The 18,439-nt window shown below is 37.4% G+C and overlaps 1 protein-coding gene and 2 pseudogenes across 2 annotated transcripts; all 3 read left to right on the forward strand.

The window, feature by feature from the left end:
* The first annotated feature begins 60 nt into the window (after positions 1-60).
* On the forward strand, positions 61-2,387 carry LOC142529263 (cytochrome c oxidase subunit 5b-1, mitochondrial-like; annotated as a pseudogene).
* Positions 1,922-3,069, forward strand: LOC142537447 (transcription termination factor MTEF18, mitochondrial-like; annotated as a pseudogene).
* Positions 3,070-8,281: 5,212 nt separating this feature from the next.
* LOC142529271 (uncharacterized) lies at positions 8,282-9,990 on the forward strand. Of its 2 annotated transcripts, none has more exons than XM_075634766.1 (2): positions 8,282-8,527; positions 9,264-9,990. In XM_075634766.1, exon 2 carries the CDS (start codon positions 9,356-9,358, stop codon positions 9,758-9,760), a length of 405 nt encoding a protein of 134 aa, XP_075490881.1. In that variant the 5' UTR covers positions 8,282-8,527; positions 9,264-9,355; the 3' UTR covers positions 9,761-9,990. The 2 variants fall into 2 exon arrangements, with proteins under 2 accessions (XP_075490881.1, XP_075490872.1); XM_075634757.1 differs by having other exon boundaries at positions 8,284-8,834.
* Positions 9,991-18,439: the final 8,449 nt, after the last annotated feature.

Raw genomic sequence — 18,439 nt, forward strand, 5'->3', positions numbered from 1 at the left:
TTGGGGGATTGAGTTCTTTAATTCTAATTTGCGCTACAAATTGGTGAGCTCAGAAGAACTATGTGGAGAAGGCTTGCTGCAGCTCCAAACTCTCGCCCCAATAGTTTCCCCTCCCAAATCCGCCTGATTCTCTGTTGGATCTTCTGCAGGCCTGGAGAATCCTTGCCGTTTATTCCCCGTCTTCTCTCGTCATTTCAGCACCGATTCTAGGGATGTGAGTGTAACAGAAAGTGTGGAGGATATAATGACAATTGCCACTGGTCATGAGCGTGAAGAGCTCCAAGTCTCTTCAAAGGACAAGATATTCTTGAAATAAATTACTCGTCCGGTCCATTCGGAACAAAGGAAGAACCTGTTGTGATTTGAGTCTTATTAACAAAACAATTGTGGGATGCTTTGGAGCAGGAGAGGATGAATATGATGTTTGGTTCTGGCTAGAGAAGGACAAACCACTTGAATGCCCAGTATGCTCGCGGTACTGTGTTAGAAGGGGTTGGCCCAGTTGGACCACCCGATGGACATGGAGACGAGTTAGAAGATGAAGATGATCATCACCAATGAACTTAGTTGGCAATTTTACTGAAACGCTCCGAAAAACCCGAACAATGAAGTACCCTACTAGTCTTGTAGCCAAACAATGGGGTTGGGTTCGGGTATTAAAAATGCAACCCAAAAAATTGGGACCCGACCCGAACTGCGAAAACCCGAACCCTTTCCGAAAAACCCGAACCCGATCAAGTACCAGACTAGTCTGGTAGCCAAAAAATGGGGTTGGGTTCGGGTATTGAAAATGTTACCCAAAAAATCGGGTACTCGACCCGAAATGCAAAAAACCGAATATTCGATCAGTGCCTACCCCACGGAAGTATTATATGTCAACAACTGAATTTATATGTTGCAGTCTTGCACATGTGAAGCACGCTCATACTATCTTGTCGTTTCTTGTTGGATCGAACCAAATAAATTTATATTAGTAATAAATAGATCCAAGTACATTTTTAACGATTTGTCCAACACAAAAAAGCACTGGTTCTGGAGCTACAGAGAATGGAGGATCACGAAGACAACAATTACCAAGAATATGAGCTGGTTTGTTCGCAGATCTTGAACTAAATCCAGTCATTGTTGATGTTGAGGCAGGTTAGAAATCGGATACTGAACATGCCGCATCCGATTCAATCACTTAGCCATTCACAACAGCTCTCGTTTGAGGTTCTTCTTTGACTAGGTTGACCGCTTTAAAGAATTTGAATGGCTTGCAAATTCCATGTTTACTCCACAGTGATTGTATCTTTGAAAATGCCTAAAGTTACAAGTAGGATGAGTTAAAATCTTGTTTCAACATATTTACTTGCGCATGTTTGATAGAATACAAGTAATTCATACTTTACACATTTTAATAATCTCATTTGTCAATTCAAATGTTAAGAGTATGTTTGTTGATTATTTCTTCGGGTATTTTGACGTTGCTTATGTTGGATTCATATTCTAATGCGTCGGGTTTACCACTTCATACAAATGTTGTTTTTCACCTTGCCATCACCCATCTCTTCTTTGATTTCGAAGCACAAGCTGTTTTGTTGGAATACTTGCATTGCACCAGGGGTTTGCAGTTTATGGATGCTGAGGCCATGAATAAAAATTCTCCAGAGTTTTTTGATACGTTGTTGAAGAGGATATATATTGACAATGCTGATGTGAGCCGGTCATTGTCGCGGTTCTTGAGGTACCATCCCATTAATGAGTTTGAACCACCCATAGCTTCTTCCTCGCAATTTAATGTTCTTGAATGATGATCGATTGTTGGAGAACTATTATGTCTTGTATAATTATGGCATTGCTCGGAACAAGATAAGACAGATTTATAAGGAAGCAACATAATTTTAAGATAAGAAAGATTTATAAGGAAGCAACATAATTTTTTGGGTATGATTATAGGGTTTTGCGATCAAAGCTTCCATCTTTTCAGGGTTTGGGGTTAAAACAGTCTCTCGTGGTTAAGATTATTGCTTCAAGCCCTTATCTTTTGAGAGGAAATATGAATGAGAAATTCGTTGAGATTCTGCTGAAGTTAAAGAATACAGGAATTCATATTGACTGGTTTGAAGAGCATATCTCCGAAGAGAACTCCTACAACTGGGAATGTATGCTTGAGCTTGTGTGCTTACCAAGTGAGTTGGGCTTGAGTGAGCATGAATTATGGGAACTGATTGTTCAGCATCCTAACATTGTACTTAAGCGCTCTGGACTTGTTACCTTTTGCCTATTTGGGTTCTTGTTGAAATTTGGAACCTTGAAGAGTGAATTTCTAAACACCTTTCTTCAGTTTCCGCAGATATCGGTTGTAATGTATATCAATACTTTACGTCAGGGCTACACATTTCTCATTGAAATTGACATGCCTGTTCGAGATATTTGTAATATCTTCGTTCATACCAATCCTGCTTGGCTCGTGTGAACTCAAAAAAGTTAAAAGCTTAATGGGTGCCTCGAACTGCGGGAAGAGCAGGCTTGGTCAAATGATTATGTAAGATCCTAATGTGTTGAAGAAATGGATCCTTGGAAGGAGAATTGATCGGCTACCAGATCCAAGCAGGGTTCTAAAAGAGAGGGAAATCAAAACTGATTTTTTGTTGAGTCTAGGCTTTGTTGAGAAGTCAGAGGAAACGGAAAGAACTATTAAAAAGTATAGAGGCAAAGGAGTGGAACTTCAAGAGAGATTTGATTGTTTAGTGAACACTGGTTTGAGTCGTGAGGAAGTCATAACGATGGTCAAATTATCTCCTCAAATTCTCAACCAGTCCAAAGATATAACTGAAACAAAGATAAATTCTTTTGCAAAAGAATTGGGCTACCCAGTGACTGATTTGCTCACTCATCCTCCTCTTGTGTCTTATACAAGCGAGAGGGTGAAGCTTAGACTTTTGACTTATAAATGGCTCAAAGACGAAACAGCAGTGTATCCAGAGTTATCCTTAAGCACTCTCATGTCATTCTTAGAGGATATATTTGTAAGGCTTTATGTCAATTCTCATCCCAGGGGTTGGGGTTTTGGGTGAAAATGAAGGAAAAAATGTTGGATCTGGTTTTCTATACGCCCAAACGCAGCGGGAAGTTTTAAAATTTTTATTTTATTTTGAAAACAAAATAATTTTCTTTGGGCGCTCGTATGATTTTAACGAAACATACATAGGATGTTAGAAAATTATACATTTGGTGAATAAATCACTGGACACCAACCGATCTCCTTTCTTTCCTTCTAATCAGGTCCACGACTGAATAGATTGATCCTCTTCCAAATTGCACTAGAAAAATTGGAAGATATTTAACGTAGGAGAGAATTATTTGAGAGACGGCTCAAACCCTAAAATAATTCAAGGTGGCCAAATTTTTTTTCTTGTGTAAAAGGAGGCTCACGTAGCCTTATTATATGGTGGTGGCTAGGGTTTAGCTTAGCATGTATTATTTATAATTAAATAATAACCTAATTATATAATTAACATTAATGAGCTTGATTTAATTAATTGGGCTAGTCCAACTAGTTTAATTAATTTTATCAAAGCCCATTAAAACTTTAATTATTTATTATGCTGGACTTGTACTACTACAAGCCCATTAAACATTTAACCCACCATATTTAATTTATTAATTAATCAACTCAACTCTTGAGCTTAATAAATTAAATACATTATAAATTCAACATTTAAATTTATTATTTAAATTATAAATTCAACTCCTTGAATTTTTTTTATCACCTCAAAAATTTAATATTTAATAAACCCAACGTTTGAGTTTAATAAATTAAATTCTCAAATTTTTATAAATTCAACTCATTGAATTTATTCTCTCAAAATTTAATTATCATAAATTCAACTCCTTGAATTTACTATATAATATAAATTCAACTTCTTGACTTTATTCTCTCAACGGGAACAAACAATCCAGTGCTTGTGTGACCCTCAATGGTTCATGGATACAGCTAGCCGTGGGTTCACAACTCTTTGTGATTCAGGACATAATCCTTTATTCGGGCTTACCCTAGTTAGCCCCATTCTTTTCATCAACACCTTGATCAAGAATGTCAGAACTCATTTCTGATTGCACCCATCGGATCATGGTAAGAGCGTCTAGTAGCATCGCCCCATGATCCCCTATGTATCACTGATAGTGCCTGCAAGAACCAGTCGATTATGATTAACGTACAGTAAGGTCCCTTCATCTCATGTATCCCGATCAAATCTGCAACCATTGGTTCATCGATAACTATGTGATAACTATAATAGTGGCATCGCGTGTACTATTTGAGAACTCCTTCTCTAACGTACATCTCATACTCTGGCCAGAAATTCCATGCACTATTAATTCATCAGATCACACAGGATATCCACACCCGTAGGTGAGCGGTGAATCCCCGACTACAATGCACTGGCTCCTATATGTGTCGCAATTGTACCCAACCTCGCCACCTGATGACTCTCCTGGAGCCAGTAAACGAGTCAAAGCACAGCCCTAGCATATAGAGCCTCAGTGTTGTCCCGGGTCGTAAGGACTAATGGTGTACAATCATAATCACGGACTTATCCTCTCGATGAATGATAACCACTTGGAAAGTCCGAGGGAGGGTTGTTCGGTATAATCATCATATGACTACCCATCCTGCATGTTTGGACATCTTTGTGCCCTTACCAAGAAACGCAGTACACAACATCACAGTTGCTAGTCTCAAGCTCAAGCGACCTTTATCCATGTTTTAGGCGGGTGAATCGACTAGGAACGAATTTAGATTATACAGTGTTTACAAACGAGTTTCAACATCGAATTACGATTCATTTGTATTAAAGTATAATCAAGGTCTTTATCTATGTTTGATAATATGGGTATACAGATAAAGAAATAACAAACCATGAAATAATGAATTATATTAAAATAAAGATTGTTCTTTACAACTGAGTCAATAAAATCCCTAGCCAACAGTTGGCTTGCAGGGCATCTACTCTAACAAAAATATATTCTAAATGAAAAAGTTTCCTCCCTTTTTTACTTGGTCTCAGATGCTTATCAACTGAGCTGCCACACAAATGTGAACACATGACATGAAAGAACTTTTAACCAAATGTAGAGTTCAAAATAACCAAGTGATTGTCTAGGTAGAGTTGCAAATTTGAATTATCGATCTAAGACTCTGAACACTTGAGATAATCCCACAAAACAATAAGAAATTATAGTCTTTTGTGATGGAATGCATCCTTTTCTGGCATGGAGGAGTTGCTGAAATTCAGTCCGCTCGCTACTTTTTCACTTGAGCAAGCTAAAGCAAAAAATGTAGTCTCTCATGATGGGAAACGCCCTACGGCAAAGATGATTTTGTTCCTTAATGATCTTCATTTGAAAGTATAATTAAGAGGTTCGGTTGATGTCTCATTATCATAAGAAATGTCAGTAATATAGGTAGTCCTCATGGTTACCAGTACATGGCCTTTGATATATATTGTTATGGTAAATGTTATTCATAGCTTACTACCCCCACAAAAACATTTTACCTTCGGGACAGTAAATGAATTTCCCTCGAGATTGTTAATGTGGAGGATGATTTTTTTTGCCTGAATATCCTGCCAGATTGACCAAGACTGATACTGAATCCTCAGAAAAAACAGCGGTAAAGCTGCTAAGGAGATATGTCCATGTGTTCCATAGGGGAGTGGAGCTTTCCTTGCTTCACGAGATCGAGAAAATATGAAATATGGCGTTTTCCCTTGTTCGTTACGCGATCACTCAAGTTTTATTTGCAGACAGAAATGATATCTCTCGTTGCTATCTCTACATTTTCTCGGTTAGTTGCGAACTAATCATATAGAAGCTATACTCTGATGCTCTGAACAAAGATAGAAAGACAATGTGTAGAACTCAATACTGAAAGTATGATTACCATATTTTACCAGTTCCTTTTCTTTCTCGACAGTCATATATTTGTCAATATTTTTTCTGAACCAGAAGAAAGTCTCTTTTGTTCTTCGAGACCAATTCCATCATGTTCCATGTTAGAAATTCACATTTTTCAATGACTTACTAATAAAATTTCAAGTTTTCTTTTTGTTTTTATTCTTGCTGTTTTGGTCAACTCACGTTTTATGCTTTCAAGTCATTGCTCGAAGTTATAGCTGATGTATATCTGATCATATTCAAGCAATCTTGATTGGGCTTTCTTTATGGAATTTGGGTCCCTCCTCGTAATCACTTGGAAGTCCATTAAATAGCCAGGTGGCCCTCAATCCTAATGCGTGTTGCGAAAGTCGACTGCTCAGTCAATTCATCAACACTTTACTCCAGCTGCGGAACGTGTGGTCCCCATGCCAGAAGGATACTAGCTGACACCCCAACAATACAATTCAACGGGTCTTTGTCATTTTGTCCTTGGGACATTAATTCATTTACGATCAAAAAAGAATTGATAGTTGCCTGTAAACCCTGTTTTTGGGTGTCTAAAATCCAACCACCAAAGCAAAGAGTGCTGGCTTGCTCGGAATGAGTCTCATCTAACAAATACTAATGATCTCGCATAGTTCTATGTACAAGAATTGACGGCTCTCGCAAAATTTGTGGTGTTTGAGTGACATACAAAAGTGCATTTCGATAACAGGTGTTAACTTTTGTTACAACATTTAATGTTCGCAATTGATTTTGATGTTAACAAAACTTGCTGTGTTTCTAACATATTTACTCAAGTGTGAAGTTATTAAAACAAGAAGCAAACTGAAACTGAATTCTACACAAACTGAATTTCTGACGAGTTTTGGTGTTTTAAAAATATCTCTCAACTAGAGGATTCAAATGACAATCCGCCAACTGGACATATCAGAAAATTCAATTTGGAACAAGTCGTATTTCACTCCAGTCGGGCAAAATCGGATGTTATCTAGGTCAAACTGATCGTAATTGATCGCACGAAGACAACAATCAGTTGGGTTTGAGCAGCTGCAGTATTTTGGTCATATCTCTCAGCTCGGTTATTGAAATGAAGCGATTCAGTATGCGTTGGAAAGATAAGACGATGATCTACAAATCATCTTCAGAAGTCAAAGTCTTAATCGAAGCTTAAGATGCTGATAAATGACTATGAAACTACTGGTTTTGCACAAACTGAAATCAGCCTAGCTGATTTCAGCACACCAGCTGAAACTGAACCAACTGAACCAGCTGACCAACCAATTGAACTGAACCAGCTGCTGACCAACTGAAACTGAATCAGACCAATCGAACCAGCTGAATTGAACCGAACCAGCAGCTGACCAACTGAACTGAACTGAACTGAACCAGCTGCTGACCAGTTGAACTGAACGACCAGTTGAGTTGACCAGAGTTGACCAGTTGGGAAAATGTACAGCAAGGCGAATTTGACCATTGCAATATCAGAAACAGTACAAAAACTTTCCAAACGGTCATATTCTTGTGTCTAACATATATATCATTGTCGGTGCTTATAAATACAACATCTTGAAGATCAAACAAGAGTTTTGGAGGAGGATTCAAAGCATGGGCAATTACCGTGAAGAAATCAGCTAGTTGAGAGTACGCGCCCTTGTGTGAGGATGCATTTGAGATGTACACTGTAAAGAATAAATTCCTCACACACAATCACTCACACATATACAAGAGAGTTGAACTTCAAATTTTAGTTGAGTGAGTCTTTACACAAAGATATAAAACATTGTGTTTGTAGTCTTTGCATATGAGACATTAAACAATATGCTGATTGTGAGGTGCTGCCTACAATCTTGAGTGCTAGGAGTTCAGTTAGACAGTAGCGTAAGTCCTAGCTGAATGGATTTGTACAAAGAGTTGTATAAATCAAAGTCTTCTAGTGAATCTTTCCCAAGAGGAAGAAGGGGGGTGACGTAGGAGCATTTGAAGTCTCCGAACATCCATAAACAAATCCGTGTCTATTTGTTTATTGCATTATCATTTCCATTGTTTTAAGGATGCATTGTTGAAACGTTTTATGTGTTCTTCAAATACAAAATTATTGCATATCAAGTGTTTGATAAAATGATTCAACCAAATTATTTTATAGTCATTCAACTTACATATATTTTAAATGCTTTACAAAATATTTAATCAGTTTTTACGAAAAATTATTTCGAGTATTTTCCGCTTGGTTTGAACACCAAACTCAATTTAATTCATCTGTGTTCAATATTTCAAGAACCGAACTATTATAGCTCAATGATGATCTCCTACTTGATCCTGTCAACTTTTGATCTCTTTCCGATGAAATGAAAATTATGTTCTTGCTTGCGATATTGTTTCCATGTGTTGTCATTTTATTTTTTCAAAAATAATAATATTTAAGGGCATTTTTATTTCGTTACCCTGACTAGTCGTTTCGGCCTAAAAAAAATTAATAAACAACTTTCATCATTTTTCCCTTTAAAATGCACTTGATTTTCACTCATTTTCCTTTAATTTTCTCCATCTTGCCTTCTTTGCTTGCGCCTCTCAGCTCATTGGCTTGGGTTTTCAACCTTTCAAGGTTCAAATCGGAAAAAAGAGTGAACCTTTTTGCATCTGAATTCATCTGCTAAATTCTCTTTTCCCCACCCTTGTTTTTTTCCTGGTCTGGCCCTTCATTTTAGCTTGGTTCAGATAAATATTTCTTTATTTCTCTCTCGGTGTGTCAAGATTTCATCTTTTTGTATCGAAACTGTTCATGCAAATAGAAAATACATCTGGTAATTGGGTTTTGATTAGTTTCGTGGCTGGTTTAACCATATTCGTAAAATGATTGCTTTTAACAAGGATGTAAAAAGCTGCTGCATCTTCTAAATCAGCTTCATTTGGTATGCTCGTCTATTCTTTGTGTTGTTATTTTTATTATCCTTTTGAGCTTCTTAAGTGTTAATTTGATTATAGATTTATTGTGAGATCATGATAAACTTATTTCTTGGTGCTGTTTATTTATCCTTTGTTAGATATATCAAGTATTTATGTGTAATTGAGATTTGCTTGGTTTTCATTCGTAATTTATGACTTATGATACTGAGTTTTTGCTGGTTTTCATGTATTAAACAAGTAGTAGGCCTGTTTAATAAGAAGATGTATTTAGATAAGCTTCAGATTTACTTGGTTCTGACTTGTGTTGATATTCAGGATAAATTAAATTATGTATGTGTTTCACTTTCTGTCTTATGGTCGCATGGTTAGAGTTTACAGCCTTACAGGTCGGATTATTGCATACTCTTTTTGATTGTTCCTATTGGATTTTGTAGCTCGATCAAGATAAACTCTTGGGATTTGTAAAGCAGTGGTGGTGTTCTTTTCCAGAGTTTTGTTCTTCTATTCTGATTCCTGATTGGGGAAAATGGGTAGAGGGAGAGGAAAAGGAAAGAAACAATCTGTATTTGCCACCACTGATGATAATAAAAGTGCTGAGGATGAGAAATTAGCTATGAGGAGAAGAGGAAGGCCGCAAATACAGGTAAACGATAGTGTTCAGGAAGAAGATGAATTCGAGAAGATAGAAGAAGATGCAAAACGTTTGGTATTCAATAAACTTGCCAAGCATCAAGATGCCACAGAGAATGACAAGAAGAGAAAAAGGCCATCACAGGTCAAGGACATTATGGAGCCATTTAAAGAGGAAAATGGCAATGGAATCGAGACTAATGGTACTAACTCGATCAAGTCTGTTGGGTACAGACAACTTGGAAGCAGAAGGAAAAATAAGCCGAGGCGGGCCGCTGAAGTTGGGGTTGAGTGCTTATGAAGATTGCACGAATCTCCGTTCTTGTGTTCTTTTGGAGTATATCTTTGACAAAGCTTGTCAACTTGAGTCTTTTACATTAGTAAAGAAGATTGATTGTCACAAGTTTCCATTGTTTATGCCATTGAATAACCGAGCAAGTTTCTTCATTTTTAGTTCACCTGCTACATGTGTTGCAAGCATGGTATATATATACACACCTTTTTAACCTTTATTTTCCAAGTTTTATTCTCTCTTTCAGATTATCGCAGCTACATGCAATTGTATTACACTGAAATTGAAGTGCATGAGTGTGAGGATGGCTGTGTCACATGTCTGAGATACAAGAAGGTGGACTTCTTCTCCACAGCGATTCGTCATTCATTCGAACACAGAAACAGGCTTTGATTTTGTTCTGTTTTTCGCTTGGGCTTGGTGGAAACTGGAACCAGCAAGTGAAACAATTTTAAAAATTAACGAATTATCTTGGAATATGAAACATCATGAAATTTTAGAGGTACTCATTGCCTATTTTGTTGGTATACCTCAAATAACCAATTTAGCAATCGAACTCATTTAATTATACTAGTAAGTAAGACGAGCCTTGCACAAGTGATACAACGAAAGTTATAAGGAGATCATGTAAATTAGATATTTATATAGATTTATTTGGGAAAGCAAAAGATTCATTATGCGTGATAACTGAGGGGTCCGCTTGTGGGGACACAAACAACAAGAGAAAAGCTCTCTTACAAGCCGCCAGAAGTGAACACCCACCCACATTTCGACCAGTTTGTGACATAGCAATGGCAAAAGAAAAGCTAGCCTTCAAAGAGTGGGACTTGGAGATCTCTCACAACATGCATAACGGCGCCTTGATCATATCTGCTACGATTTCTAACTTTTGGGTAAAGAAAATCCTGGTGGATTCTGCCACCTTCGCCGATCTAAATTTTTATGACCTTTGTGAAACTGGGTATATGCAATGCCCAACTGACGCCTTTATCATATCTGCTATAAATAAAAGAATCATTCAGTATTTATAAAACAAATTGATGTTAGAGTAGATGTCTTGTAAGCCAACTGTTAGCTAGAGATTTTATTGACTCAGTTGTAATAAACAATCTTTATTTTAATATAATTCATTATTTCATGGTTTGTTATTTCTTTATCTGTATACCAATGTAACAACATATATAAAGACTTTGATTATACTTTAATACAAATAATCGTAATTCGATGTTGAAACTCATTTGTAAACACTGTATGATCTAAATTCGTTTCTAGTCGATTCAACCGCCTAAAACATGAATAAAGGTCACTTGAGCTCGAGAATAGCATCTGTGATGTTGTGTACCACGTTTTTTGGTAAGGGCATAGAGATGTCCAAACATACAGATGGGTAGTCATATGATGATTATATCGAACAAACCTCCATCGGACTTTACAAGTGGTTATCATTTATCGAGAGGATAAGTCCGTGGTTATGGTTGTACACCATTAGTTCTTACGACCCGTGTTGTGTGAAATAATTGTCCTTGCTTGGTAGAGCGATCGAACCGTGGTACTTGAGCTGGTGTGCGGTTTAAAAGATTTGAGTTGCACCATTACCACCAGCTATAGCTTTTGGTAAAGAGGCAAGCGCACGATCCTACAATTGGTATAAGAGCTAAGGTCACGAGTTCGATTCTCATTGATTGCAAAGAGTGCAATTATTGGGAGGGAGATTGTTGTGTGCAATAATTGTCCTTGCTTGGTAGAATGATCGAACCGTGGTGCTTGAGCTGCTGTGCGGTTTAAAAGATTTGATTTGCACCATTACCACCTGCTATAACTTTTGGTAAAGCGGCAAGGGCTCGGTCCTACAGATAAGTTGACATAAGCTTCTGATTTAAGATGAAAGATTTGACTCGGGATGATAAATTATTTATGAAAAACTAATATGAGAAAATATGATATAATAATTTATCATAAGTTTCGGGCATTTCCCTACAGAAGTTGATTTTATGTCAATAGTAAACAATGTGAGTATTAAGTTTGAGTTATTAAGAATGCTAAGCGCTAACTATAAATATATATGATCTTGGAATATCTTGTATAAAATGAATGCGAGAAATAATATCTTCAGTTTAAGAAATTTATATTATTTTGGGATAACTAATAGGCTACGACCTTATATAAATAAAATAAGTTATGAAATATTTGTAGATATCGAGAAAAGTATAACACAATAATTTTTTATTTTTCTTTTATTGTACAAAGAATGATCAAATGAGAAAGACATTCAATGAATTCTTTTGTGTGAGAGCCTGCTAGACTTATGATTTGATGAAATTAAGATTTAGTAAAAGAATAATTATTTGAGGTAACGACAAGGTTATATAACATTTTGTCTTATTTGAACAATGTAAAAAAATATAACCATTATATATCATGTTATATAAATTTTATCGTTCATCGCTAAAATTAATTAATTTTTTTTTACATATTTTGGTAAATAATTTTTTATTTTTAAATTAAATATTTTATAACTCATCATAATTATATTAATATAATTATTTTTCATTTAATCAAGTTAAAATACAAAAAATAATTATAAATTTTTATTCTCTATATTTTTAAATTAAATTATTTTTACGTTACTTATAAAAAAATATTATAACATTAATGATAATATTATCAACTAATTTTACCTAAATAATTATTTTATGAATATTATTAAACATTTCATTTTAATATTGCAAAAAATATAATTACTCAAAAATCATTAGATCAAAATGACATTGACTTGGTAGTAATGAATCCTAGCTATGTAATTGCTCATATCTTTCAACCAACACCTAATTACACCTCTAAGACTTCTTTGGACATGATCAAAGGTATCAAATGATCTGAATGGTCATTCCACCAATCTAGATTTTTTGGAGCATAGCATAAATTGAGGTAGTTTTCAAGAATGACTATAAATAAAGAATCATTCAGCATTTCCAAAGAGATTGAGAAATATGTACACAAGTTCCCCTCTATTTTCTACATAAATTGTTTTATCACAAAATACATGTTATTTAAATATTGTTGTACTGCAAAAACAACGTACAAACATTCAATTATCAAGTTTGAATAAAATACAAGGTATTTAGGGTTGTTTTCAAGCGTGCACTTTGAAAACACATTATTCGGAATTCATTGTTTCTTGGAAAAACATTTGCTTAGTTCGAGTGCATCACTTTGGTGGGAGCAAATATTTCTAAAGGAAAGTGAGTATAGGTGCGTTGAACTCATTTTCAGGTTTATTGAAGGATTTTTCGAAGTTCCCTGAAGTTCCCTGATGACAACAGTTTTCAAGAAGAGTTCCTGACAAAAAACAGATCCGAAGAATCCCAACAATAATCTTAAGAAACTATTTTTTCCAGTCGATGGCATCTCAAAGAAGCTATCTTTCATAACATTTCTGCGGATTTTGTCAAGTTGGAAAGGTTTGATGGAGAAAACTTTTGACATTGGCAAAAGAAATTGCATTTCTTACTCACATCGCTAAATGTGGTATATGTTCTTACCACACCGGAAGCTGCAGAAAATAAAACTATGGCACAAAAAAGGGTAAGACAAAAATGGGATCAAGACGACTGTGTGCAAGGTACATATTTGCAATGGAATGTCCAATGCTTTGTTCTACCAATAACTGCAAAAGAAATTTGAGACTCAATTTGATGGGTTATGGCTCAAACCAGGGCCCTAATTGGTTATTTACTCTTATTTTTTGACTGCATCAGTTTGGGGCCGTCAGTGAGAAACCTGTTTAATAAGTCGTTGAGATTCCATATCCGATCGCACACATCTCGCGACATCGAAGTCAATGGGTGGACACCCCCGGCCAACAAACTAGAACCGGAGATGCGTATTACCCGAACAAGAATTGAAAGAACTAATGGAAGAGACGATCGCACTTGCCGCAACTGAGGCGGTGGCCCAATACGTGGCATCCCATCAACTCAGTAGAACTAGAAGAACAACCACGAGTGCAGCCTCATCGACTGACGATTCATACGATCAGAAATCAAAACGTACAACGAATTATAAAACTAGAACTACAACACCTACTAATTCTAAGAAGAAGACATATCATAAAGAAGATGACGCCAACATGCATATGCACCACGTCCGAACAGAAGAAACGAAAGCTACGGACCCCACCTTGGGTCATGGGTCTCGTATGTTGACTGAGGAAGAAAGTTCATTATCAATCTTACTCGCCCGACGCTGCCCATTTACGAATGCCATCTTGGCTGAAGTTTGATGGAACAAATGATCCGCAAGACCACTGATGCTGCACGAAATTCGGGTGACCAATTATTGGTGAGAGAATATCCACTACTTTTGCGTCCACACCAGTAAATCTCGGGGTCGCCACCTACGTCACGATATGAGGTTAGTGGTGTCGAGAGATACCCGGCGAAAAATCCTCCAACACTCAAGTTAGAAAACGCCTCAAATATGTACTCACAAAAGCTAGAGACTTCTAGAGCATATAATGAGATAATGTGAATATGCCCATAAAATGGAGAGATAGTTCCTATTTATAGACTTCCATGATGGACCATGAGCTTGAACCTCATGGGCTCTCTATTGAGCCTATTTTCCTTAATTAATGGCCCATATCAATCTTTACAACCTTAATCAATTTTTAATTATGACAAACTAATATTCATAAAAATAAAAAATTTTCTAGACTAATACCCATCATAAACCCCCACTCTCGAATACCTACATCGAGAGTATCAATTTAACAGAAGAAAAAGCTTTCCCCCACGCCCCCAAATAAAATAAAATATTAATAAATTAACAGCAAATTCGTTTTTCTCTTCATTTTAATTCTTCCACTAGGTCAAAACCTACCTCCCTATTTAAGGGTCCCACACGCCTCACCCCTCTCCAAAATTCCCCGCCGCCATGTCAGATAACACCTTTTGCTTTGTTTTCTTTCTTTATGAGTCATCATTATTGCTTTTTATATTATATACATATATTCACACATGTTTTTCTTTTATTTTTTGAATGTGTGCTTCATGAAACAATCGTCTCTCTTCTTCCTTCTATTTGGTTTACTCCTGTAACTTTGTGAGCCACCCTGAACTCTTCAACCACAATGCCTTGGTCTGATCTTGGTGGAGAAAAATGTCTAAAAGCTCCGGCGATACCATCCTTTTCATGGTGCTCTTCTCTTCTGCAAACCGATCGGAATCATAATTGCCTTGTGGCCTGTAAATCGCTCAAGTTTTCCAAAAATGGTGGCTAGTTTTCCACACTTCCTTGTTTTCTGTTGGTATTCACAGAAGGAAATAGCTGCTACTCGACGAATGGCACTTGTGCGATTGTTCTTGGTTGGGCTGGGGATGTCTTTGTCGTTTGATGTTGAAGAAACTGCTATTTTCTTGGATTAGTTTGGTTCAGGGACTGCCACATTTTGATGTGCTCCTCGTGTTTATGGTTCAACCGATGATCTAATTGCATTTTTTATTCTTCTTATCATATTTGTTCATATTTTTTTTATGAATTTTTCTAAAATTAATTTTTTTTTCTCCTCCCTGCTATCCACTTGCTTGTGCTCGAAAATGGTATTTTTGGTTTTAATGGGACCCTTCGGTTCGGTGACGGTCTTTGGCTGAGCTGGGGCAGGGGTTGGCAGTCACGCGAGGGCGCAAGCTCGCTCGTTCTTTTCACAGCATGTGGGTGCAACTTGGGTTTGGGCTGGGGTGACTTGTGCCAAGAGTTGGGTTGGGTAGTTTGGTGCAATGGGTTTGGGTTGGGGTGGTTTGGGCCAAGGATTGGGCTGTGATTATTTGTTGAGTGGATTTGGGTTGGGGTGATTTGGGCTAGGGATTGGGCTGAGTTGATTTGCGTTGGGGTAAATGAATAATCTTTGCAAAATAATATGAGTTGTGTGCCTGAGGCTACTTCTCTCGGGGTAGCTGATAAATTTTAAAACTTCTTGCAGGGTGTGCGACTCGTGGTAAGGAGTACTTCTTATCAATGACTAGTCGTATGCACAAATCTCCCCTTTCGTGTGATTTTAGCTGGGTGAGGCTTCAGATACGTACTCCTACCACTCTGACACTCCGTCCCTTTTGAGCGATTTGGGTTCTTTGGGTGATATGACCCTTCTTGGTGACTTGGGTTATTTGGGTGATGATGATTTAATAGATGAACTTGAGAGTTGTTCCACTCCCATCGCCCAGTGCCTCTACTTAGCCTTCATGGTTCCTCGTTTGGCAATAATCCTGATCGAGAAGTTATTCCCGGGGACCTAGATCGGAGCCTTCTGACTCCTCGAGATGTGAAGTGCTTGAGTGGTAAACTGGAAATTTCATCTGACTATAAGTTTAAGGCTCCTGAACTGGTGGATTCTTATCACAACCCACCCGCAGGGTACTTCACCGTGACCCTGGCCCATTTTAATAGTGGTTTTTCTATCCTTCCTCATTCCTTACTAGTCGAGGTGACTCGTACCTTAGGTGTAAGCTTCAGTCAATTGTCCCCAAACTCACTTACTTATTTTCTGGGATTCTGTCATCGAGCAAATGAGTTTCAAATTCAGGCTACTACTTCTCTGTTTCATTCTCTTTTCTCAGTGCGATGCCTTAGGCCTGAATACTCCGTCTATTTTCAACCTCGTGCTGGTTGCAAGTTTATGGTCAGACTACGCTCGACTCGAGGGGATTGGCGATCCCATTTTCTTTTTGTAAAGGATAGTGGGTGAGACCTACCTTCAACTTGGAGCTCTAGCTGTAGTGTTGTGAAAATGAGAATGATTCATCGACACTTGCAAGTTCAGTGTCAAACCCTGGGGTTTTTTGATGATTTATTCGATCCTAAGAGTTTGTTGGCCCGCTGTATCCCTTTTCTTGCTCTAATTGTCTTCTTGCACATTGTATATGTTCGCTATTTTTAGCTATTACGTTTGATTTATAGACTTTTGATGCTTCATTGCCCCCTATCTTTCTTGTAGGGTTGCGCGTGAACTTGGCCACCCTTCAAGCTCGCGAAGACACTATGGGGAGACCTCCTTCTACCGGAGAGAAGAAAAGAGTTGATGACCGGCGCCAACCTGCCGCTCCTCGATCTTCTATCACTACCTCTGGGTCGCAACCCCAGTCTGGTCGTGGAGGAGGGTATAGTTCTCAGGGTCGCCAGGGGCCTCATCCTATGTCGACTGACAGCCGTGCTCCTGGAGCTGATTTTGATCAAAGAAAGGACCAGTGTACTAGAGGACACGACGATGGCAAGAGGAAGGGTGAAAGTGGCCATCCCGCCAAACTTTAAGAAAGGTCGCGAAGATCCGATATTGTCTTCTCGAGCCCCTCGGAAGAACTCTCTATTCTTGGAAGGAGTTAATGCTAAAGAAAGAGTGGGGTCTTTTTAGGATACAGACTGTAAGGACCGTATATCGTATTATCGTAAATCTTATATGATTATCGATAATTCAGGAATTTGATATGTGATTATACATTTGATGTATATTATGACAATGAAATTGAGAAAATGAATATTGAATATGACTTGACGTTGTAAGAGCTCGAGTGGAGAGGCCGGACGCCAACTTAGTACAAACAAAAATAATTGTACAGAACGTGTGGCGCCCGGGCGGTAGAAAATGACCGCCCGAGCGCCAGGGTATGTGACATTTATGTTCAGGCAGAACATGCCGCGCCCGAGCGGTAACTTGTGACCGCCCGAGCGCGGTGCACTTGTTAGCCGGGGGCAGAATGTCTCGCGCTCGGGCGCGAGAGCGGTAGAAGGATAAGAACCACTTTTGCTGTTCGATTTCTTCATTATATCTTTTCATAACTTCGAAGGAACGAGAGATTTGCAATTTTCTTTCTTCCAAATCGACTTCAAAACTTCTGTCTAAACGCGAAACAAATTATATATTTGTGATCGTCGCGTTAAGGGCTTCTGACTGAGGTAATTTTCTTCTAGTTCCAGCAGCTCTAAATATCAAAGTGCTGGAATAGCATGTATTTGAAGTTGAATTTATGATATGTGATAGAATAACCGACAAGAAACTTATATTCGAAGTCGGGATTGAATTATGATATGATTATGATTTGATATGAATTTTGAAGTTTCAAATGATATTTGAAACTCATATTAATGATTTTGGAGTATGTTATTGATTAGAATGAGTATGTTATTGATGTAGATAAAGTGTAATATCAATATCTTCAAGCTACATCGACTGGAATGAAGAATTGAGGTATGTTGCGACCGGGTAACATACGACAGGTATCTGTATTATATGATATATGTCGGATTGATTTGATTGATTGGAATGAGATTATGTGTCTATATGCCTTATTTGTTGATTGATGTGGCATACATGACATTGAGATTGAGATATCGATGTATAAAATAAATGTTTTGTTAACACACATCATTTTATGCATACACTGGACAAAGCAACATTCAACAAAATAAAGATGTGCAAAACAGCAAAAGAAATTTGGGAAAAGTTGATTCAGTTATATGAAAGAAATGACCAAACAAAAGAAAATAAACTCTCTGTTGCTGTTCAGAAATTTGACAATATCAAAATGAAGGTTGGAGAATCAATGAATGAGTATGATGAAAGGGTGAGCAGTATTGTAAATGAATTAAATGCACTCGGAAAGGTGTATACTAACAAAGAGGTTGCACTAAAAGTGA

The sequence above is a fragment of the Primulina tabacum genome, chromosome 2 (genome assembly GCF_025594145.1).
Source record: "Primulina tabacum isolate GXHZ01 chromosome 2, ASM2559414v2, whole genome shotgun sequence".
Lineage (NCBI taxonomy): Eukaryota > Viridiplantae > Streptophyta > Magnoliopsida > Lamiales > Gesneriaceae > Primulina > Primulina tabacum.